Raw genomic sequence first — 24,720 nt, forward strand, 5'->3', positions numbered from 1 at the left:
GATGATCTGCCCCACATGGCCACCAAAACAGCTCCTCTCAAATCTTCAATACAGCACTAACATTAGTTATTCTTAGCAGGGAATCAGAATCAGAAAGGCTTTAATAGTGCCACAAATGGGGAAATTTGCAATCTACAGCAGCAAAATTGAAATGGATGGGTGGGGGGTAAAAAGATGAAACAAAATATTCTATGGACAAAAGAAAATGTCATTAGACTAAAATGTACCACGGCACAAAAAAAATTCATAAAAAGAACTGTACATATTGCAAAGTATAAAAATATATAAAAATCATATTTGATATACAGTAAAGTCTCGTTATATCGATATTCAAGGGAGTCCGAAAAAATATCGATATAACCGGGACTATCGATATATCCGACCCTGTTTGCATGTAATTTTCTCCGTGCGTGCATAGAAATAGTATCGATATAACCGGGACTATCGATATATCCGATATCGATATAACGAGACTTTACTGTATGTGCTATTGCAATGTGTGAGTCCAGGTTTAGGTTGTTTTGGTGTGTGTGTGTGTGTGTGTGTGTGTGTGTGTGTGTGTATATATATATATATATATATATATATATATATATATATATATATATATAAAATAAAGTACATATACCTGTGAGTACGATTATAAAGTTCTGGCTTCATGTGTTGCTGTAGCAGTAGTTCAATCTGTTACTTAAAGGCTCCATAACAAGAATACTATTTAGTATTGGTCATAAATTAGCGGATTAAAAGGTTGAGCTTTGTGAATGGTTTAGTTTGTGTGCAGTTTGACAGTAAATCTAAATGGAGGCTGGCAAGAAGTAGCTTGAAGCTTGTTTTTCTCACTATTTGAGTACATCTTACTGTTACTGGAATCTCAGTTCACTTCCCATGTAGATTTTTTTGTATTTATTTCAGTTAAAATGTCTGGACGTCCCAAAGTTTCAATGCAAGCAATTATAACCCTGCTTTCATAAAATTCTGCTCTTTTTCTTCTCATGGATGAGCGGCGTTAACCCCAACGGAATAGGTCTTGAAAAGGTTAGCATTTTAGCCATTAGCATTGTTTTCTTTTGTCTCAGTGATCAAGCGAGCAGCAAAAGTCAACACTGACATTTCACCCTTCCCTCTAATTAGGCTGTTATGTTGCTTTAACCTGCCGCTTGTCCGATGCCGCTGGGCTGTTTTTTTTTTTTTTTTTTTTTTAGGGGGGGGGGGGGTGCAGTTAATGAGGGTAACCCTCCCCCAAACCACCCCATCCTCACCCTACTCTTTCGGACGTCTAACTTGCCTGCACAACTCAATAACGCATGGTTGACTGGCTAAAATGCGCACACACTCCACGCAGATGACCCAGCATGATACTCACCCCCACAGCCCCTTGCACCTATCGCCACCCCTCCCTGGGCACTATTGTTAATCGTAAACAATGGAGCTCCTCTCCAAAAGAAGAAAGCTTTTGTTCAAGTGAAACACTTTAGTGTCAGCCCAAATTGAAGGGGAGGATGGAAAGGTGGGGTCAGGAGAGTGAGGGAGGGAGGGTGTTTGGATAGAGGTCACGCTGGGGTACTAGTCGAGGTTCCTTTTTTTGGGGGGGGGGGCTAACCAAGTCGTTTCCAAAATTTAGCGAGGGGTGATAATTGGCATCCTTCTACCTCCCCTGAGTCTTTCGTAATGACTCGGATAATAATAAAATTAGCAAAGGTTTTCATACCCCCATCCAATACTGTATTCACCTTGTTATAGACCTTGGTACACACTTGTCACTAGATCAAAAGCAGCACGGTACCACAATCCATGCCAGCCAATTTTCTATTTACGTGTGTATCTATCCATCCATCCATCCATCCATCCATCCATCCATCCATCTATCTCGATCTATAATCTATATATCCATCCATCCATTTTCCGTCCCGCTTATTCCTCATTAGGGTCGCGGGTGGTGTTGGAGCCTATCTCAGCTGTCTTCGGGCACGAGGCGGGGGACACCCTGAAGTGGTTGCCAGCCAATCACAGGGCACACAAAGACGTACAACAGTCACTCTCACACTCACACCTAGGGACAATTTGGAGCGGTCAATCTGCCTGCCATGCATGTTTTTGGAGTGTGGGAGGAAACCGGAGGACCTGGAGAAAACCCACGCGGGCCCGAGGAGAAAATGCAAACTCCACACAGGGAGGCCGGACCGGGACGCGAACTGGGGACCTCTGCACTGTGAAGCCGGTGTGCTAACCACTCGACTACCGGGCCCATTTTATATACAGTAAAGTCTCATTATATCGCTATTCTCGTGAGTCGGAAAAAATATCGATATAACCGGACTATCGATATATCCGATCCTGTGGCATGTAAATTTTCTCCTTGCATTCATAGAAATAGTATTGTAATAAGCAGTACTATCGATATAACCGATATCAATATAACGAGTTGTATACTGTATATACAGTAAAGTCTCGTTATATCGATATGGGTTATATTGATAATACTGTTTATTATGATACTATTTTCATTTCCCAGCAAATTTCTTGTCTTTTTATGTATAATTAGTTCCGTTTAGTAGGATTCATGGTTATTACTATAATCCGGTTACTACGGTTCTCCTTTTCATCTCCCACCGACTATTTTGCTATATTTATATCGATACAAAAGCAGTTTAAGGTGAATCGATATTTCCTTAGGGGTTTCTATACAGTACCACCATTATCGAAATCTGTATTGGTCGCGCCGTTGGTCACGTGACTTGGTCACGTGACGTGACTTGGTCATGTGACCAGCTCCCGTGTCCTGCGCAGTGTAGCAGACGCCATTTTCTACCATAATAAAGACGGCATACGAAGCGTTGGACTTCGGACCTGGATCAAAGAGGATGACTACGTCACAATACTGTAGTCTTCTTATATCGTACACAGTTGTTTGACACCAATTTCAAACATTCGGAAACGAATTGTGATATCCGAACAACGTACAAGGCAATCATGGCTGTGGGGCCAATCCAACAAGCAACTCCTTCATCGCGAAATAGTTCGACGTGCCGCAGAATACTTCATCAATGTAAGTAATGTAAACGTTGCAGTTTTCGTTTTCCATACATGTATTTAATTGTGTTGTATTCAGATATCTTTATCGCTTGCAAGAATCACTGTTTTAATGTTTGTACATGCTGGCGTTCGTGGTTTCTCTCGTGTGTACAATGTCAACAATGTCGAGTGATACTCAGTCACCACTGCAAGCGTGTGTTATAAAAATAATAAATGACGTTTTTATATAATGCATAAGTTTATTTTTCACTTCACTACAGTACAAAAGCATGCTAGATACGCAATCCATGAACCCTATGACAAAATTACATGCCATATCAAAGATACCCCGCTTCATGCAGTACGGCACAGGATCGGACATATCGATAGTACGGTTATATCGACATTTTCTCTGACTCCCAATAATATCGATATAACGAGACTTTACTATATATATATATATATATATATATATATATATATATATATATATATATATATATATATATATATATATATAAAATTATTTATTTATTTATTTATCCTCCACTGGATCAAAACCACTTGATCTCTTTGCAGCTTGTTATTGCGTGGTACCTGCTTGTTAATTAAATCAAAAACTGTGTGATCGCCTAATGTGATGCCAGCTCGTTTAACACCCTCCCCAACCCCTTTCAGCAGTTATCCTACGCCTCTATCTCAACACCGAGGGATGGCGGGTTGACGGGAAAGTATCACACGTTCTCGCTATTAAGCTCTCTGTTGTCTCTCAGATGTCTAATTAGCAACTATGAAAGTCCTTAATGCCTATCTGATACATGGGCTCGTGAAACGTGAGGCTAACAGGTGTGTGTATGCACGTGTGTGTGCGTGTGGATGTGTGTGTGTGTGTATGCGCGCATGTCTCGGGATTAGGACCGTTTTGATTAGCTTAAGTGTATTTTTTATTATTTGCATACTTGGGCATTTGCTGAGAGTCCAGGGCTACGCGTCAGCTAAAGATAAAAGAAAAATCCATCGTGAAACACTTTGATTTAGCATATTTACCCCCCACTCTCCTGAAAAAAACGAACTCATTTTAGGAGTTGCTGTGCTTTTTTTTAATGTGTGTAAATCCACACACTCGTTGATGCAATTTGACTGTGACGGTATATTTACATCTTTTTGTTGTATTATGTACATTTTTGGTGGAATATTATTGAGTGTCCAGTTAACACAAGAATCAAGTCGAATGTTAGGCAGAGATATATTCAATTGAAAATATATAAAATATTTGTGGTGAGATCGCATTTCCATGGCTATTCTCACCCATCAGTTTCGATTCCCGGAAAGACCCGGATCACGCGCATTCCTTTATTTTTTTTATTGTTGATTACCATTACTTTGACTACGCTTCATTTCCTTTCCTTTCCTTGCCTTGCCCACACTGAAACGTGAGTTAAGCATTGCTGTTTTGCACAATTACCAATATCCAGAGTTTCGATTCAGTGTTCTTCATATTTTAATTGATATACATTACATTGTCCATAAATGATTTTTATCATGGACACGTGTTACCACTTACAATGCTTGGTCTGAGCCGAGAAAAAGTGAAACATTTTATACCGATGATTAATTGAAAATTAGGGGTGCGCATTATTCACGCGTGCGCGTTCTAATCAAATAAATACGGTAGTTTTTTTCCAACCCTCATGTTCCGCCTTTCTAAAATAAACAAAACTGGAAGCATCTTTATCCAGATCAGAACCCCCCCCCCCCCCCCCCCCCTTGGCGAAGGTCATAAAAATGAAAGCGGTCCGCCGCGAAAAAGTGTGGCTTAAATCCCTTAAAAGGAACCAATCATCATTTTTGATCCCGTTTGACAGTGATGCGCAGCCCGTTAATGTGCGTCATTTTAACTAATCCGTCATTTCTTTGGACGTCACCCAAATATCAGTCAATATTGGGCTCTGAGCCACCCCTCCCTTTTGACGGGGGAGGGGAAGAAAAAAAAACGGCCCGCTAAAACACAGGCCTCTTTATCAGCGCCGCTGTTAGCTGGCACGCCACAACCCCTAAAGCTCTTGTATAAATAAGATTAGTGTTGCGTTTGAACGGCGGGAAATAAGAGGTGTAATATCTGATGGTTTTATGTGCAGTATTACTGTTATCCCCTGCTTAGTCGCCTTGATACGCTCTCTCTCTCTCTCTCCTCTCTCTCTCTCTCTCTCTCTCTCTCCCTCCTTTCACATTTGCTCATTGTTATGTTCCCTTCCTCTCGCTCTCCCCGCCATCCAGACGGCTTGATGAGACGCTAAACTGGAATAAAGCGCCCCGCGTTCAAACGTTCGTATTGTCCTGTTGGGTAATTCATGCAATGTTGCTTCCCCTGCGCTGCGCGCAACTCTGCTAGGATTTCCTTGCGTGATTCTATCTGTAAAAGTATGTTTTTTCAAACTGAGGTAGATTAAAGATCGACATGATATTGCATTGATTCTGATATTTGATACTGGCGCATCGATGTATCGGTCACAATTACATTGTGATAGTGATATCCTGCCACAACAATCACATAATCAAAAACCTGACGTCCTTCTAAAATCGATGAAAGGAGAAGACGAAAACTAGTCAGGCTAGTTTTCGTAGGCGGCAACGAAAAAAAATTGAACATACTTGATATCTGCCAATTGCATGTTGAAAAATTGTCAAAAAATATGTTGGAAAATGAATACATGACTCACTGATAGACTCCCACATGGAAGTCTTATCACTGAGTCTATCCCAAAGGTCGGTGACGTTGGGAAATCTGCGGGTGGATGGATGCATGGCTTGAGGAGCCCGCTATGAGAAGAAATGAGTGTCAGTGCATAGCGCCGATGCGTATGTGGAACTGTCGCTGCTTGGAATTGAAGCGGAATTACGTCGGACAGGAGATGAGACAGTCTCTTTTCGTCAATGGATGCTACAGCTTCATGTTTGCTTTCAACATTTAGCTTGGAGCGGACGTGGACATTTCACCATAATGTCCCTGATCCACTGGTGAAAAGGACACTTTGATCCTCTCATTCATCTGGAATTGCTTCATGCAACAAAGATGGTGCAGAAAGTGTGAAAGATTGAAGACTGTCTGTGTCTTTGTGTTGTGTCACATTATTTGTTGTTTTGTTTTTTCTTTTTGACTTCAAGACGGTGCTGCAAGAGTGGCTGCTTTTACAGCAGGTCCTGTACTTTGTTTTTCTATTTCTTCTTTTCCTTTCCTATTCTTTTCATAACATTGCTGCTGTGAAATGTAAATTTCTCCTCTGCGAGACTAATAAAGGCTAATCCAATCCAGTCCCAACTATTACTTTCTTGGTCTGCATTATTTATGGAACCAGGCGTCCAGTTGTTGTTGTCCCCCTAACCCAATCCATTTTTTTCAGAGATTACAGGTTACATTTAACATGAAATCTTTTTTTTTCAATGATCGCCATAAATTCAGATTCACTATGTCATGAAATGTTCGGCCACCAAATTCCCTCAGCCCCTGTTATCAATTGGTGAAGCCAGTTCACGTCTAATTGATGGGCGGGGGCTGCGTTGGGGCGTCCTGGGGCTTTCCGCCGTCTCGTCTCCTTTGAGCTTCCATTGAGGCCGTTTTGTTGTCATCCATTTTCACATTTCCTCCCTAACTGGCTGCCAAGGAGGGCAGTCGCCGCACTATAATTACCCAATCTGTTCCCCATTCACACGTTTCCATTTTGCCTCGCCGCCGTGCGCTCTCACCGCCCTCACGGCCTTTCCGGCCTGCGTTCAAACCCCCTTTGCGCCTCATCTCATGTGGCTCCTTCCTCCTCCCCCTTCTCCGCTTCATCATCATCTTCCTCCTCGTCTTTTTGCCCCTGTGGGGGCCTTCCAATATGGGGGTATTAGGGCAGAGTGCAGGCCCAGCTGGGCGCAGCCTTGAGCAGCTGAGGGTTATCCGCGGCCGGCCCCCGAGTCGCCATGGCGCGCTCGTGTGATGTCGCTGATGCGGAAAGGCTCTCCTCAACACGCCACAGCCTTTGATGGGCCCCAGGGCCCCGCACCCGGTCTGGGAAGCCCCACTGTGGGGGCCCGGATGTGATTCACTCTCACATCAAGTCACTTTGACAAGGTTCTGATTGTCTTTCCCTTTTGGTGGAAAGAGCCGCCATTTTTTTCTTGCTCTATGTCTGGTGCAACAAGTTACACTTTGACAAATACTTGGCCACCATTTTTTTACTCCCCTATAAAGTATAATGAATCATTCAAAATCAAAGAAGCATTGACAGTGCATTGAAAGAAAAATGAAAAACTACCAAAATAATTCTGCCTTTTTTTTGCTTTGTGTAAGCACGATTAAGGTCATTTATTCCCAAAAAAGATGCTTCAGACTTAGCTTGAGGAGACATAACAAATGCTAACAGGCAACGCAAAATGCCATATATGGCCTAATGAATCATAGCTGCCATGATGTTTAACCATTTTACGTATTTTTGAATACAAACGGTGGCGTAACATGTAGGTTCTTAAACTGGTTCCGATTGAACGCTAGGGGTTCGGTGAGTCGGTCTCAGGGGTTCGGTGGACCCTCTGCTACAGTGGTCCACGCCTCAGTCTCGTCTGCAGTTAGTGGTGACAGTCATTGAAAGAAGGGTTCAGTGAATGAGCCTATGAAACTGGTGGGGTTCGGTGCCTCCAACAAGATTAAGAACCACTGATGTAGACAGACAATGTAACACTGTGGCACAAAACAGTAGAAAGAGCGGGACGATGTCCATATATGCGTGTACAAAGTAAAAATGTTTAGATAATTAGACGTGATGTTGTTTAAAGGTCCTCTTAGAGAAATATGTGTGATATGGTTGGTTGACATAGTTTAACACTTGATAGCAATTTGGGGTTCAAAGAGAGCCATGCTTTTTTTTTTTTTTAATATATAGGCTGCTGTGCTAATATGTGTCCCCGTGTGAAACTCCTCCCGCCGTCTACATGTGACAGATAACATCCCACTGCAGTCCAAAACCACACAAGCAGGCTGATTTCAAAGTTTTCCTGAGGAAAAACGACATTTCATTCCGTGCTTCTGATGTTGGCCTTCAAACATCTTGTTTTTTTTCTTCCATTTCATCCGTTTCTTCTTCCCGACACCCACCTTTGCCGTGCCTCCTCCCCAAAAAGAGAAGTATTGTCACCCTGGCCCAGATTCATTTTAGATTAACGCGTCTTTCTCTTTTGCCATGCCTTCAAAGGACCTCCATTACGCGGCGGGCGATAAGGACGAGCTGGTGCTAGCGGAGGTGGCCAAGAGGAAAGCCCACCAACTGGCGGAAGCGTGCGACGGACGGGAAATAATCACCGTGATTAACCGGAAAGACACTCAAGGTGACTTTTTTTTAAACACGCTCATATTGGTCAATTGAAAACAATACCTGCAAGATTGTTACCAAATGACACATTTATTGATTGAAAAATATGTATATAATTTATTCCCTAAGTGCCTTTATGTCAAAATTCCTGACATACACTGAACAGCATTTCTATTTTTTAGGGTTATTTAAGGTGAGGTTCAAAATTATTTTATTGAGTGTGAAAATAATCCCAAATTTTATAAAAGACCAAATGAAGCCTTAAATGTGGCCAAAGTGAGCTGATAAGCTCTTATGTCGGCTTCGTGTCATCTGTCGAAAGATTTTCATCCCATCAATCCAGTAATATTGTACTCAAAATTCTTCCAAAAAATTGAAATGTAATTATTTCAGGCCCAAAATGTGTGACATATATTTCAAAAGTATTACAGTGTTAAAGATATTTACATGTTCTATTCTTAACTTGCTCCCCTGATTTTCAAATATTCACACACAAATTCTTTCATTCAAGGTTATTGGCCTTTTTTTTTTTGTTTATTTTATTTTATTTTGAAAGAGGGAATTTTCAATTTGATCAAAGTGATAGAAAGAAAGGTCAGATTTTTTTCGATCAAATTTACTACCTCTTCTTGAGTAATTTGTCAGTCACCTAACTTGACTTTTTAGTGCTAAATTCCAAATACCTTTCCCAAGCTGTGCTGTTACTCCGGAGAGCCCACATACCAGAGGGGATCAAGGCGTGTTCTTGATGACACATTCACCATTTCTCACGTTCTCATTCCGCATGTAAACTGGGCGAGCATGTCCGATGGGTCCTCCAGAGAAAGAAAGTACATCGCCGAGGGGCGTTTGACTTGCCAGCGTAAGGTCGTCCGCCTTCGGCCTTGAGCTGCTCAGGCCAATGAAAACTTGTGTTTCTCGAATGAGATGCGCAACACGCGCCCTCGTGGCCCTCCTCATAAGCCTCTTAATTGTCTCTTCAATGATTTGTCTGCATCACCCGGAGCACGGACGAGCCTTGGACTCAACCAAAAAAGTTGATGCTTCTTTTTTGAGCTTCTAAACGCAAATGTATTGGGGCATGTGGATGTTAAAGGGCAGTCCAATTTTTTTTTCTCGAAATTTCAAGTTCTATTCACCCCCACTTGTCATACTGTAACACAATATGTATTCTGATGAACCCTATATTGGTCGAATATAAATTAAACACCAACCTTTTCCGTCCATCTCAGCGGCCGTTCGTGTTGTCAATGATCTCCTTCTTCTCCTCGACTGTAATTTTGTTTTGTGTCAGCTGTCAACTCGCATGTGACAATTTCGGTGTCATTAGTCACGTGAAAGCATCGACTCAATAACGCCTTTGTGTCAAGCTTTTTGCGAAGGATGGTAGCAATGGTAGACGTTACCGGGCTCTTTATTTGTAGAATGGTCGTAGGAAGTTACTCTCAGGGAAGTGACACACAGCGTGGGAGATGTGTCAGGCTGAGATTCACATGACAGCCGTGGTGCACACATGTGACGCCACAAACGCACACCTCGTTTGTGTTTCTCAATGATCTCCTTCTTCTCCTCGACTGTAATTTTGTTTTGTGTCTTTTTCGGCTGAACACGAGCCTGTGGTGGCATCTTTTTCGGTCCCATAACGGCAAAAGTATCGTTGAAGACGATCGACGTGTGCACTCATAGAAAGGGGGTGTGGAAAGGTAGGCCGGCTGGGACGCTGTTCGGTCGTGTGGTTTTGTGTTCTTCCGCCGAAGATTACTCCGCCGGCCGTGGTGGGGGGTGTGTATCGCGAAAATAGTGCGTATGCCAAGGTTTAATTTTCATAAATGTAACGTTCGTGAACCGAAAAGTTTGTAAGGCAAGGTGTTCGTAAACCGAGGCCCCACTGTATATCTATTCCCCCCACTTTGAAATCCAATGCAGCCTTTTTATTTTTTTTAATGTATGTTGCTACAGGATTTAGCTTAATCCCAAAACCATAGTCAACAAATCACATATCATCAGTCGTCCATACCCCACTAACTCATTCACTGCCATTCCCGAATTTATTCGGGAATTGAAAATATGACGTAGAGTGCCATTTCCGAATTTATTCGGATTTTGGCTTTTCTTGCTAGGGTGCCGATAAAACACTGGCCAGACCTCTGGAAAATTTTTTTTTCCCTTTCTCAAATCATTTACTTTTTATTCATGTTACCGCTTTGTTCCAGCTTCAGCTGTTGTTAAAGCGCTATATCAACCAATATTTACGTATCACATTGTATTTTGGACAGCCGCCTTCATGTCATGCTCATATAACTCCAGACCCATATAATTTCGGAACTCTTTTTTTTATTGATGAAAGAAGAGAGTCTAAGGAAGGGATGTCCAAAGTCGTTCCTCGAGGGCCGCTGTCCTGCCTGTTTTCCAGCTCTCCCAGGAGCAACACACCTGATTCGAGGACCGACTTTGGACACCCCTGGTCTAAGGTTTCTTACGCTGCATTGAATGTCTACATAGTCCTAAAACTCAAACTTGTGTGGGTCCTGTTATTTGAGTGACAATGACAAAAACCCTGGCAGTGGAGTGGACACATTTTTGCACATCGTCAGGCAGTGAATGAGTCAATTGGAAACCATAGACCATGGGTGTCAAAGTCACGGTCCAGCGGCCACATCTGGCCCACCACCTCATTTTAAGGGCCCGGGATAGCAAATCAAACATGTCAACAATAAAACATTTTAATTCTCATTTGTAATCAATAAAACACGTCTCCAAAACCGTCAGTACAGTAACTTGAACAATGTTTGAAGACACCATTATTATTGACATTTTTTATTTGGTTTCATCATGGCCCTCCAAGGAAACCAGTAAGTAAAATGTGGCCCATGACGAAAATCCCATAGACTGCAGTCTTTACAGTCCATGTACCATAGACTCCTGACAATAATCCATAGACCAGGGATATCTAACTCATTTCTGTCATGGGCCACATCTTAGAGTCAAGAGTTGAAGTCAAAAATAACAACTGTTTAAGGTACCGTAATGAGGGATTTGATAACAACAAAATGTTTGCAATATGTCACAGATTTATGAGATCTGAAATTTTGGTACGTATTTTAGCAAGTATCCTGGAAGTTGTCATCTTTGATTTGCTTTCCTGGGCCACTTAAAATGATGTGGGGTGCCACATCTGGCCTCCGGGTCTTACGTTTGACACCCATGCCATTGACCATAGTCCATAGTCTATTGGGCATAGTCTATGATAACTATTAACGGCAGAATCTAAAAACCATTGTTGATATAGCACAGCCCAATTTTCCAAATAAAGGCAATGAACCTTCAAGGGTTATCTCATCACTTTTCACAGAATTTCTGTTATGCCACAAATTAATTTATTTGACTTCCGAGAATCTGCATGAGCAATTCTGAGTTCACATCTCATAAATCTGAAATTTGTTCTTAAAATGCTTTTTGACATCTTTTGAGACGCACCAAGGCTGCGTGTTGAATCCGAAGTACTGCATTTTTTTTTGTTTGCACGTCGTCTTACATTCACGCACGTCCTTTTTTTGTAAATCATGCTCTCAAACCCCACAATGGAAGAATCACGGTGCAGCTTAGCGACGGTCCTTTCAGAAAAGGCTGCTGGCTGACAAGTGTAGCGATGGGCGCAGATACGCCATTGTGAGGGTCTCCAGAAGTGGGAGGCGAAGCTTTTTATTTTTCATGCAATCGCTTCTTCTTCTGGGTCCCCTCTTTTTTTCTTTTTTTTTGCGTCAAAACCAAGTGGCTTTGACGCAGCTCCTCCGTGTGAAGTTGCCATGTGGCCCGCCAGGCCTCCGCACTGGCATGGGGACAAGAGGAGCTTTATCTGGAGATCCGCGTCTCCTCTGCCGCAAAGCCTGTTAGCTCCGGCGTGTCCCCACCAAAGAACAGCTGTTAGTTTTGCAGTTACGCATTCCCCGCTTGCTGTTCCGCACAACCTCTGACGCTCGTTTGAGGACGGATCTGCCGTGTTGTTGTCGTGGCGTGAAATAGCCAATTCAAAAAAAAAAAAAAAAAAAAAGATCTGCTTTCCTCAACCGGAAAACATAAATCATTGTGAAAAATGATGACACTTCAATGGTATATACGAGCATGTGTCATGCTAATTGCCTGCATTTCATGCAAATACAGCACTGTCGTTGTCTGGTTTTGTTGTGAAGACATGTTATATGAACACTTTTGTACATGAATGAGTAGGAATTTCTTACGTGTTTACATTTCTGAGTTTCATATGTACCGTGACAATCACCATTCTTCTCTGGAGAAGGAAAAATGGCACAAGAAGCATAATCAATCAAAACACGATATTATAATCTTCTGAAATAAACTACTTTTAAAATGTAATGGCTGGAAGCCCTGCCCTATTCCTGTGTTGCCTGTGTGACTTTAAGGGGCGGGTCCTAATCAATTGAATTGGATTGTTCCTTGTGAGTGTCGTCATTTTGTATTTCTATGGTTGATCGTTGAAAATGAATCGGGGATTGGCTCTCCTGAGCCCACATGGCCACTTTACGGTACCTTAATTTCCCCGCCCCCTCACTTGAACGGACGGAGCACCTACATTTTATCACTATTTAAAATTTGGGAGTTTTCATTGCACCGTAATAAAATGCCCCATCTTTTAAATGTTTTCAGATGCCGTGAAAGAAAGGAACCAGTTGAGTGGATGCAACCTTGGCATCAAAGGTCAAAGTCCAACCGGACCATCGCACTCAACCCTTTCCAAAGCAACCCTGTGAGTTGCACGTTTTGCTATGACATCCGACAAAGTTGGTTATAAAAATGTATTTCCAAACATTTGAATCCTGGAGGAACACACACATGTTCGATTCCGTCTCAATTATTAATCCGCTGAATTATTTCACATCTGTGTTGCATAAAATCCACTATCAGTCCATTGTCCATTCATCAAGAGTCCATTTTTTTAATTCTGTTTGTTCGAGACCCTAATTCAGACTATGAACCATATTCCAGAGGCCATAGCCAAGATACTGTAAACCATTGGCCAGAGGCATCGATCCATAGTCTCTCGATCATATATCGTTAAAACCAGACCATCATCATCAAGTGACGGCCGTATTCGACGGATCGTAGTCCACTCACGATTGTCTGAATATCTCGTCCATTGACAATCAACCTTAATTTTTAGACAACAGTCAATCGACATGGTGAATATTTCATGGACCATTTGCAGGCCATCAATTAACCATTAGGTTAAAGACCATCATCCATAATCCTTCAACATTAGTAGTCCGTTGCTCAAAGATCATAAATTACATACCCCATAGACCATTAGTTTAAACTCGACCATTTTTTGGCCATCCCATTAAAACATAGTCTGTAGTTTATAGTCTATAATCTGATTGACCATAGTTCATCGTTTGCAGACTGTACTTTGGCCACAAATCTTCAAAACACACAAACCATAGACCGTAGATCTTAACACTATATCTTATACATCGCATTGCATTGACTTTTCAAAATAAAACATCTTTCAGATACCGAAATAATTAAAACGGAGGGAATGTAAATCTTTCTGTGAGGCCCAGCATCAAATGACCCTGTGATTGAGAACCACTGCCAATTTTGAACCCACTGACTATACAGTGGGTTCAAAATGTACACCCCCCTGCTCTACTTTGTAAAAATTGTCCTACACAATATTATAGTGCCCATGTCCCAAATCTGTCTGTTTTTGTTTTATTGCACATAATAATAATCATCATCCCCGGTTTTGTTAGCACAAAATAACACGGAGCCTCCTGACGGGCTGCTGCTCCCCCCTTGTTACATTTTACGCTGCCTCATTGTGTTCATTCTAATGTGGATGAAAGCAAACGCCGTCGTCTCTCTGGTGACATTTAAAATGTCAAAAGCCGTATCGGTTCTGGCTCTTACGCTCTGACTGCAGTCCGCGGTGCTTTCAATACGCCACCATTTGGAACGCTTGACGATAACCCCCGTGATGGTTTAATTCGAGCTACTGTGAATGACGAGTGTGACTAAACACCTAAATATGAGCAGAAGAGCATGCACGGCTGCATTGTGAAAGCGAGACAGCTCCCGTACTTGAATGTTTAGATGAGAATTGTGTTCACCGTATCCTCCAGATGCTTTTTGCTGCTCTTTGACCAATGACTCCATCCACCCGACCTTCCTCTAACAATGTCCACATTCCCTTCCTATCGACCAATTTAGGTCCAAAGCAGCAGAGATGCGCAATGCCAGGCTTTTTTTAAGACAAAGACTCAATAAAGGAACCATGTTGGCAGCATGCCGCCCCGAATATCGGGCTGCTGATTGAGGCCAAGAAACAGATCATCCCAAAGGGGGCAGAAGCTCAAAAAGCTTCCTTTAAAAAGGAAAAAAGGAGTTATCAATCCCCTCCTCTTGTAGCATTCCGCCATTGTAATTTTTTCACCGATGAAGTTTCTTTTGTTTCTCGTGCAAAACAAGCAACAGCTTAGCTTTTTGAGCATTTTGGCTCATCGCGAGCGCACAATGGCATTCTGGGTCCTCTTCGGCTCCCTGCCACCCCCACTCCCACATCAGCCCCAAATCCGAAAATCCACATCCATGCGGAGTAGAATGAGTGGCAATCTGGGATGCGGCCCAACCTTTTCCTATAATGGCCGCAGACCGCGGTTGCTCTCGGCTTCGTTCTCGGAGAGCATTCTTTTTGTTGGTCTGAACGTCTGTTTCTCACTTTAATCATCAATTAGAACCCGCTGGCCAGAAATCCACAGACGGTAGTTTGGTTATTTAACCAAAGTCAATCAACCAGTCGCTAGACAGTCGACCAGAGTTTGTGGGCTTTTCAAGTATTGCCCACAGACTGTAGTCTGTATTCTATAATCTAGTCAAATTGGCAGTGTTTTTTGTGTTAGTACACGTATTTATCATCTTATATGTCTCGCTTACAAAAAAAAAGGGGGGGGGGTCACCTTAAGCCTATGGTGGGGCATAGCTAGCATCAACGCCAAATTGTTGTTGGAATTATAGATTGTGATGAGAGCTGACTTGCTCTGTCTTTTCTCATTCGGAGTTTGATTCACGTACAATTCACAGAGAGTACGGGCAAATAATTTGAATCTGGAATGCCGGGAGAAATGTTTTAAAACGTTAGCTACGATCGTTAACATGCTGCTGCAAAAGTGCGACCTGTGCCTCCTCCGCATCAGGTCTTGACTAAGCTAAGCAGCCATTTGCTTTTCATAAATTCACATGTTTATTGTCATTTTTATTTTTCTTGTTTTGTTTTGTTTATTTTTGGGCCCGTTACGGCTATTTCTCATCAGGGCGAGGATGTGTAGTAATCACTCGATTGTGGGACCCTGGTTGATCAAAAAAATTATATTTGCCATGCAAAAAAAAAGCTTCAAAAGAGATGAGATGAGATGAGATGAGATAACCTTTATTTGTCTCACATTGGAAAAATTCCTATTTCGCAGCTGCAAAGTTTTGAAAGGAATAGAAAAGGAAAAAGAATATGTAGAAAAAACAAAATCTAGGAGCTGCTGTAAAGGCAGCCCCTCTCAGCCTTAGACCACACAGAATTGCCTACAATTGTGTTGCATTGTTTTGACATTTTTAGACTTGACTTTTTTGGGCCTTGTTGTTCGGAAGTAACAGACAAACCAGTCAGCGATGAACTCAGCCGCTAGATACCAATACTAGCTTGTGTGTGTGCTTGTGTGTGTCTTTGTACTGCTTACTTTCTGCGTGTTGTGTGTCACACACACACACACACACACACACACACACACACACACACACACACACACGCACACACACACACACACACACACACACACACACACACACACACACACACACACACGCCTTATCTCAGGCTGCAGCTTAACCTTTGCAGGTGAAAGAGTCACAGGAATATAAATAAGAGTAAACACCACCGGGAGGCCAGCCTGACCGGCCACGGCCTCACTTTGTGGAATGTTGCTGTCAAGTCACCTGACACACCTTGGTGGGCGGGTGGACGGATGGACAGTTGGATGGTTAGATAGATGGATGGATGGTTAGATGGATCCATAAATCCATAGATGGATCCATAAATCCATCGATGGATACATAAATCGATAAATAGATAAATGCATAAATCGATAGATACATAAATCGATAGATCCATAAGTCGATAGATACATAGATCGATAGATAGATCCATAAATCAAAAGATAGATACATCCATAAATCGATAGATACATAGAGACATAACTAGGTTCATAAATACATACATAAACGATTGGCCATGCCTCCTCCATTAATTTTTGTAGTGAGGTGAAGTCACAGCTCACCACATTATCAAAGGGAAAAAATTACCTCGTTCACAACCACCACCCTCATTCAAAACTTTTTTCCACCTCTTCCTCTCACTTTGTAATTAAAACGGCGAGAAACAATCCAAAATGTGCCACATGATGTGCCCCTAGACACACACACACACACACACACACACACACACACACACACACACACACACACACACACACACACACACACACACACACACACACTTCAACATATCAAATGATTCCAATTTTGCAGACTGATGGGGAATTGTCACGCTGCCGTATGATAATCCAGACTGTAAGGCTCATGGAGGCGATTTGCGTGGCATTGTTTTCAATATCTGCATGCGGGTTTTAATGTCAATCACCAGCTTATGGGCGCTCGCGGGCACCGGAGATCACCATGAGTGACAACTACTTTAAAACCAGCCTGGGTGGCTTGTTCAATTAGTACACCGGGCCTGTTCCACAGTGTGTGTGTAAATTTATGATGATGGATGAAATGTCTATTGGCTTTCTTTTATTGTAGGAAACAAGGAAGATGAACCAGGTCACCTCACTGTGAGTTTTTTTTTTTTTCAATTTAATAAATATGAAGCAAATATTCTATTTTATTGTAATTCTAATCCGCTGTAGAGGATAGATTAGCTCATCCTTACATGATACAATCTTTGTGTTTTGTTTCCAGTCAGGAAGACGGCTGACTTGGGCAGGGCTCCTTCTAGTTTATCCCAGAACTGCTCCACCGCAGTGCTGTTCCCACGTCATCATCTATCGCCAATCATTTCTATTGATAAACGTCAAAGTAGTAAAGCAACACTGATTGATGGTGGCAGCATCAGGACTGACTGAAATTTCGTTGTCTTGTTGAGGAAGCCTCCAATAGTTCATTTTATTCCGACTTGATGTTTGTTTTACTCCCTGGTGCTTTCTACTATCTTTGTGACTGCTTTATTTCCTGTATATGATAGCTGTTCATGTTAAGCACTTTGTTACAGCTTCAGCTGTTGTTAAAGCGCTATATGAAGCAATATGTATTGTATTGTATTGTATTGTATTGTATTGTATTGCATTGTATTGTATTGTATTGTATTGTATTTTGGTGGTGGTCTTTGCCTCCATACTTATATTAATGATCATAATAATACATTTTATTTGAAAGCGCTTTTCATCATACTCAAAGACACTTTACAAAAGTTAAAAACAAGATAAAATGTACAACTATCCATTTGCAGCTATCCATTTCAGGTCTTTTTCATTGGGGAGGGAGATGTAATGTAAAGGAGGCATGCATTTTTTTACAGTCAGATTCCAGTTTCATGCAGTAGGCCGCTAAAATGTAAACATCTCAATTAATACGCACGTACTCCCAAGCTCACAACGACACTATTCATAAAAAAGGTGAGGTGAAGTTGCAGTAAAATAGGAAAATCTAAATATTCTCAGTGATCAATTCAAAATTGAAAGGTTGCAAATGGGATCCTCTCAGACGGTAGTCGGCCCTTAGCTTCAAGTCTCGTACAATGTTGTCGGCAGGTTGCAACAGAGGTACTGGAAGAATCACAGAAAGGCACCTGTCCTTTTGAGAGTTTTGAAAGGCGCTTATAAATGTAATGTAAATTTAAAGGACAACCAACGTCACTTTTTTGTTTCCTAGCTGACATCAGAAAAACGTTTTATAGCATCTAAAATACCCAAAACACGCAGTATGATATTTTTATTCAAAAGCAAAATACCAAGAAAAATGACTTTAAAGTGTCCAAAATCTGCAAAAAAATTGAGCTGCGAATTGGGCATTTTCAGAAAGTCCCGCCCCCAGTTCGTGACGTCACGCCAAGACGTCTTGCACTGCTGGAGAATCAAAACAATGGCTTCAGATTCGGAGAATATGCTTTCTTGTTACACATCCAGTTATGAATATGATTCAAATAGTTCTGAAGAGGAAAGCATACATGTTTGCAATCGGTTGTCCTTTAAAGGACAACTGACTTCAAATGACTTCTACTGAGCGGATTTTACAAAGATTCCTACGCATATAGCTATAGTTTACGTTTTAAGACTCACGCTGAATATTCCGGAAGTCTTGTTTTTGAGTTGGTGACGGTTCCTGACGTAACATCACGTCAGGAACGGCCCTGACCGAGACCTTGTTTGGTCTGAAAACTTCGTGTTGATCCGTGTTGATGGTGAAATTAGAAGGAAAAAACATAAATGAACGAGCGATGGTGAATCGTTGTGTGTTGCACCAAGACTACTATTTCATACTAGTTGACACAAATTCCCAGCAGACAAATCAGCCCATTTCCAATGGAGCTTGGGCGGCATCTTGTGCATTTTCTGGGCGCTACATTGGAGTTCAGACGCCTGAAAATGAGACGGAAGGACTTCTTTAATCGATTGCAAACATTCATACTTTCCTCTTCAGAACTATTTGAATCATATTCATAACTGGATGAGTAACAAGAAAGCATATTCTCAGAATCTGAAGCCATTGTTTTGATTCTCGAGCAAGGCAAGACGTCCTGACGTGATGTCACGAACGAGGGGGCGGGACTTCCTGAAACTGAAACTTTTTGAGGTCATTTTGAAGTTGTTTTGGGACAAGTCATTTTTATTGGTGTTTTGCCTTTGACTAAAAATATCAGCCTGCGTGTTTTGGGTATTTTAGATGCTATAAAACATTTTTCTGATGTCAGTTAGGATACAAAAAATGGTGTCGGTTGTCCTTTAAAAAAATCATTATAGTTACGGTTTTCTCTCGAGGACCATTAAGAATTTGGGGAAGCCATTAGAATATTTAATCCTCTCTACATTTAGAGCGCACAACAAATTGATGATTGACTCAATTAAAATCAGAAGTCAAGAAAAATGCCTGTTATAGTGGTCTACATGGGACAATTTGAAATTTTGCGTTGGAGTTTAGCAAGCATCATGGAACTTGACATGTTTGATATGCTTTCGCGGGCTGGGTAAAATGTGTGGCAGGCCCGATTTGGCCCCCGGGCCTTGACTTTGACACCTGTGCTTTATAGTGTTAAGAGAACAGCACAAAACTGAAATGTTGCCGGTCAAGTTCGAATGTCAATTTTAGTTCACCTGAAAGAGATTCAAGTGGATTATACATTCGGCGTGAAATTTCAATATTTATCTTTTTTGGTGAAAAATATGGAATTTGTATACAAGTTATTAAAAAAAGTACATTTTCCCTTTGTCCTTTTTTAGAGGAAACACCTTGAATGTGTGTGTATGTTCGTGTGCGTGTGTGTGTGTGTGTGTGCGCGTGTTTATGTGTGTGAGAGTGTCTGTGAGAGATTAAGGCTGGCCGTTTTATTCATGAACAGTAGCCGAGCGGCGACGTTAAAGCGTGGCACCTTTCCTGAGCATCCGCCATGCCGATGTCAGAGCTGTCGACGCGGCGCGCTCGCCTGCCTAATCTGACAGCGCCTAATCCCTCACTGTATCCTAATCTATTTACTTTGCATTCTAAGAGGATTTACAACCCCCCCACACCAAAAAATCATATACAAGGAACCATGGTTGGAAATGGACAGAAGATCAGCAAGGTCGCTTTTCTTTTTTTGTTGTTTGTTTGTTTGTTTCGTGGCAAAAAAAGGGGGGGGGGGTGTATCGCACTACATTTTCCGCCGAGTCAATCTGCCGCGTGAAAGGAATTCCATTTTGGTGACTGATACTAATGCTTCTCTTATGTACGCATCCAGTGCACGCCATGTTTGGCCTGTCACGCTGCCTTGGCGCACCGTCATGTCCTGATTGTTTGACCTGACAGCTGCAAAATTTGCTTCTCTCTGCGGAGGCCACCCGCGGCACACTTTTTGACGCTCCGAAAAGCAGTCGCCGCCCACTTTTAAGAGCAATTGGAGGGAGCCAGTGCATTTTCAAATGTACAATGGGACATCAATTTATAAGTGACCTGATGTTTTACAGTTTCTGTCGATACAAAGCCATTCCTAACATTTTTATTTATTTTTTCATCTTAACTCATTCACTGCCAGACGCCCCTCCAGTGCCCTCAAATTACAGGGCCCACAGAATAATAATAATAATAATAATAATAATAATAATAATAATAATAATGAGTTTTTGGAGTACATAAACGTTCAATACTGTACCACGTTTTTAGACGTTCTTTCATCAGAAAAAAAGTTAATTCCTAAATTATTTGGGCCTGGAGTTATCAGAGCTTGAAATGAGGGCGGCTATACAAAATACAATGCGAAACATACATATTGATATATATATAGCGCTTTAACAACCGCTGAAGCTAGAACAGTGCTAACATTGAAAAAAGGGAAATGCTGCCTGCTGTGGAAAAGAAAAAACATTACCAGAGGCCATGGCCAGCGCTTTATCGGCAGCCTAGCATGAAAAAAAACCTAATAAAGCCGAACTAATAGGTCATATTTTCAAATCCTGAATAAATTCAGTAATGGCAGTGAATTTATGAGCAAAAATGTTGCTTTTTAACAGATAGCAATAACAATACACATTTTGCAGTAAACCAAAACAAATGTTCCCCCCAATATCTGTTTGCTAACACAAAATCCAAAATGCCATAGACGGGCTACTGTAACGAGCATTGGCGTTTCGATAACTATCACGTGTTAGATGACACATGCCACCAGCACATACAAAAGCACATAATGGTGCAGATATTATTTATCCTCTTCGATTGCTTGAGTGTTTCATCTTCCAATTTGTCTCTATGTATTGAACTGCCCCCTGCTGGCTGATGTGAAGATATAACAATGGGCACCCTGATACCGGTTAACTCATTTGCTTTTTGTCCATGTTAGAAAAAGAAGAGATTCTAAGGTTTCTTACACTGAATTGAATGTTCATGTAGTCCCAAAACTCAATACAGTGGGACCTCGGTTTACAAACCCCTTGGCTTAGAAAATTATGTTTTATGGGAACCTGGGAACGGATTATTCTCATTTTAATGGTTTCCTATGGGAAATAATTTTTTGGGATACACACTTTTTGCCTTTCACACTCTGTCTGGGAACCAATTAAGTTCGTAAGCCAAGGTCCCACTGTATTCTGTAAATCCTGGAATTTGAGTAAAAATGACAAAAACCCTGGCACTGGAGTGGACATATTTTTGCACATCGTCTGGCATTGAGTGAGTTAAATGATCACAATGCACACTGTTTATCTTTCTCTTAAATTCTGTCAGTGCTTTGTGTTTTCATAATTCACAACACAGTTTGCCTCATTAATATATTTTTAACATGCTTCAGATATGGATAAAAAGCATTTCAACTGCGCTACTGCCTTCGAATAACACAGGATTTGTTTTGGCAGAGGAAAAAAATCCTAATAGATGAATTCACAACATTTACAAATGGACTGCTTTCAATTCTACGCTGCAAATGTACAATTGAAAGCAGCGCACAAAGCCCACAGTTATGATGAAAGCAAACTGTGTTTGAATTATTAAATCACAATGGTAATGATGCATATGGCCACCAGCAAACATGTTTAACACGATCCATCAGTGCTATTAACACACTCGTGGCCTTGTTAATGTTTCCTAATGAAGGCCGCCTGCAGCACTTGGTGGCACGCTGGGATTTATCCACACTAATGATGGCCCTTCCGCCTTCAGGGCTGCCTCATCGTCTGTGGGATCGCCGTGTCATTATGTTTTTCATTATGTCATTTCACGCATCGGTCATAGAATGTTCTCTGGGCTTCGTGTATCTTCGTTGGCGATATTTGATCAATGATTTGCTCTTTCAAAAGGTCATTACTGAATTGCGATTGACTTTAACATGTCAAAAATGAACATTGTCTGCTCCAAGGTAAATTGTGGCACGCTGTCGTTAGCGCTAGCCAGTTAAGCTAATGATCCTAGCCATGTGCTCCTTGACAATTATCGCTTCGAATGGAACTGAAATTAGAATAGTCTTTTTAAATATGGTGTCACATATCCATAGCCTGATAGCACAATTCCTTTTTTTCATCTTTTTTTGAGAACTGGAGTGAAAACAACAAATTTCACTGCCAAGACAATTCCAGTTACCGACACTCAAGTGGCTTGGGCAATTATGCTATCAGGCTGACAATGTAGTAATGTGTCGTTCGCGAACGAATCGGGTTTTAGAGCCGGATCTCTGAAGTGAACGAAGAGAGCCGGTTCCTAACAAGGAGCCGGAATTGAAAGCCGACTTTTTTTGGTCCTCAATTCCCCAGCCCCGGTCTTTAGGTAAATCCGCACGTGATTGGTCAATATCCGTGGTAGAGGAGGAAGGGGAGAATTCCAGACACACGCAGCAGTGAGGAGAGGGGGGGGGGGGGGTGGCTATAGGGTAGACAGGTGGACAAATGTTATCACATTATGCTGTTATTGTTATTCGATTATCATCAATTTTACTAGTTGGTATGATAGCATTATTCATATGAAAAGCTAATTATTGATAGCTGATCATCAGACCAGAGTAACCACAGGGAAAGTGAGTTTGTGTCTGCTCTCTGTGCACATATAAATCAAGGCATAGATATAGTGTATTTTTTACATGAGTAATTCGTTTTTCACATTTGCATGATTTTTGGGAGTTAATTAATTTAAGCAACAAAAAAAAACTGAGGAGCCATTTGGGAGCCAAAAGAGCCGGTTCCTTTTAGTGAGCCGAGCCAAAAGAACCGACTCTCTGAAAGGAGCCGGAAATTCCCATCACTATTACAATGCTGGATTTTTTTTTTTTTTTTTTTGGGCGGGGGGGGGGGGGGGGGGGGGGGGTATTATTATGTGTAATAATACAATGTGTATGTATATTGTTTTGTTCTTTTCATTATGTACAGGGCACCCCCCACCCTTTTTTTAATGTTTTTATTTTGATGTATTTATTTGTTTATTTTGTGTGAGCGCGAATGTCCACTTTGTTCCCTTGCCGTCTCGCTGTTGTTTTGATGTGACTTGCACTTGTTTGACTGTGTCTCCGTCTATGTGGAAAAACAAGAACGCATCCTCCATGTGAGACAGACGTCTGGAGTCGAGCTCGTCCACCAACGGGAAGGAAGATCCTCTTGACACCCTGAGGCCAACCAGATTCACCTCGGCTTCCCTCCTGAGGGCGGGAACAAGTCACGACGACGTCCTAAGAGATGACTATCCTGACAATTCTCAACGTGCAGCGGGGCTTCATTGTCATGGCAGGTTTGACACCAACGCCCATCCAGGACCAGCAGGAAAGGAAATACAGTAAAGGTAAATGCGTGCTCTCCTTGAGCAATATCTCAAGTGGTTTTATTGAGCATAACCAAAAATAATTTAAACGCTTTTTTTCTAAAAATATGACAGACATGGTCACTCACTGGTCCATGTTGTCTTGAAAAGAGTCATCGACAAGACCATACCACCACATATCCATACCACCACATTTTCCTTTCCAGCACTTGTGTGAACGTCTTGATTGTGAATGTTTTTTTTAATTGTCAATTGTCTTCTATACCATTGAACAAATGTTTGTACCTTTTTTACCATAAAATACAAGCAGCTTAATTTTTCTGCATTAATTCAAAATTGTATCGTTTTTTTTTTCTCTCACTCAAGCACATCAGGTATTCATAACAATAATTTTAATATACGTAATGTACATTTGGTAATATTTTTCTTCACGGTTCGGTTCAACAAGCATTTTTTTTTCATCCTGAAACGAAGATATTAAAATGGTTAAATACTATGTTTTGTGAAAGCTATGATAGTTCACACCAACAAAATTACAAAATGTTTTTTTTTTAAAAACAGCATCACAAATACAAATGGAAGTTTTTCCCTGTTATTGCATAGTTTTATCGTGACAAGCTCCGTCCAATACACTGCCATATCCATCCCCTATTTTCAAATTGTTTGTGGAATTAGCGCACGGTGAAAACCCTTTAGGCCACCATTAGAAGGGATGTGAGTAACCATATCTAATTACTCACCAGCCACTTGATGAAGCTCAAAACCACCCCCAAGGCCTGACTGCTATCAAGCTACCTGCTCGTTCATGAGC

The 24,720-nt window shown here is 41.4% G+C and overlaps 1 protein-coding gene across 5 annotated transcripts in view; it reads left to right on the plus strand.

Annotated features, from left to right (window-relative positions):
• wdpcp (WD repeat containing planar cell polarity effector) overlaps window positions 1–23,913 on the plus strand; it is an 83,193-nt gene extending 59,280 nt beyond the window's left edge. For 3 of the 5 annotated variants that reach the window (XM_089012635.1, XM_089012636.1, XM_089012637.1), the window contains 3 exons: window positions 8,247–8,379; window positions 13,029–13,128; window positions 23,683–23,913. In XM_089012635.1, the coding sequence (XP_088868761.1) occupies window positions 8,247–8,379; window positions 13,029–13,128; window positions 23,683–23,761 (312 nt within the window). In that variant the 3' untranslated portion in view covers window positions 23,762–23,913. Of the gene's footprint in view, window positions 1–1,928; window positions 2,350–8,246; window positions 8,380–13,028; window positions 13,129–17,228; window positions 17,261–17,387; window positions 19,877–23,682 lie in introns of those variants that run through there. The other 2 variants (XM_089012638.1, XM_089012639.1) reach the window with 2 other exon arrangements.
• Window positions 23,914–24,720: the final 807 nt, after the last annotated feature.

This window comes from Hippocampus bargibanti, linkage group LG13 (assembly GCF_051943395.1).
Source record: "Hippocampus bargibanti isolate YZ-2025 linkage group LG13, ASM5194339v1, whole genome shotgun sequence".
NCBI classification, from domain to species: Eukaryota; Metazoa; Chordata; class Actinopteri; order Syngnathiformes; family Syngnathidae; genus Hippocampus; species Hippocampus bargibanti.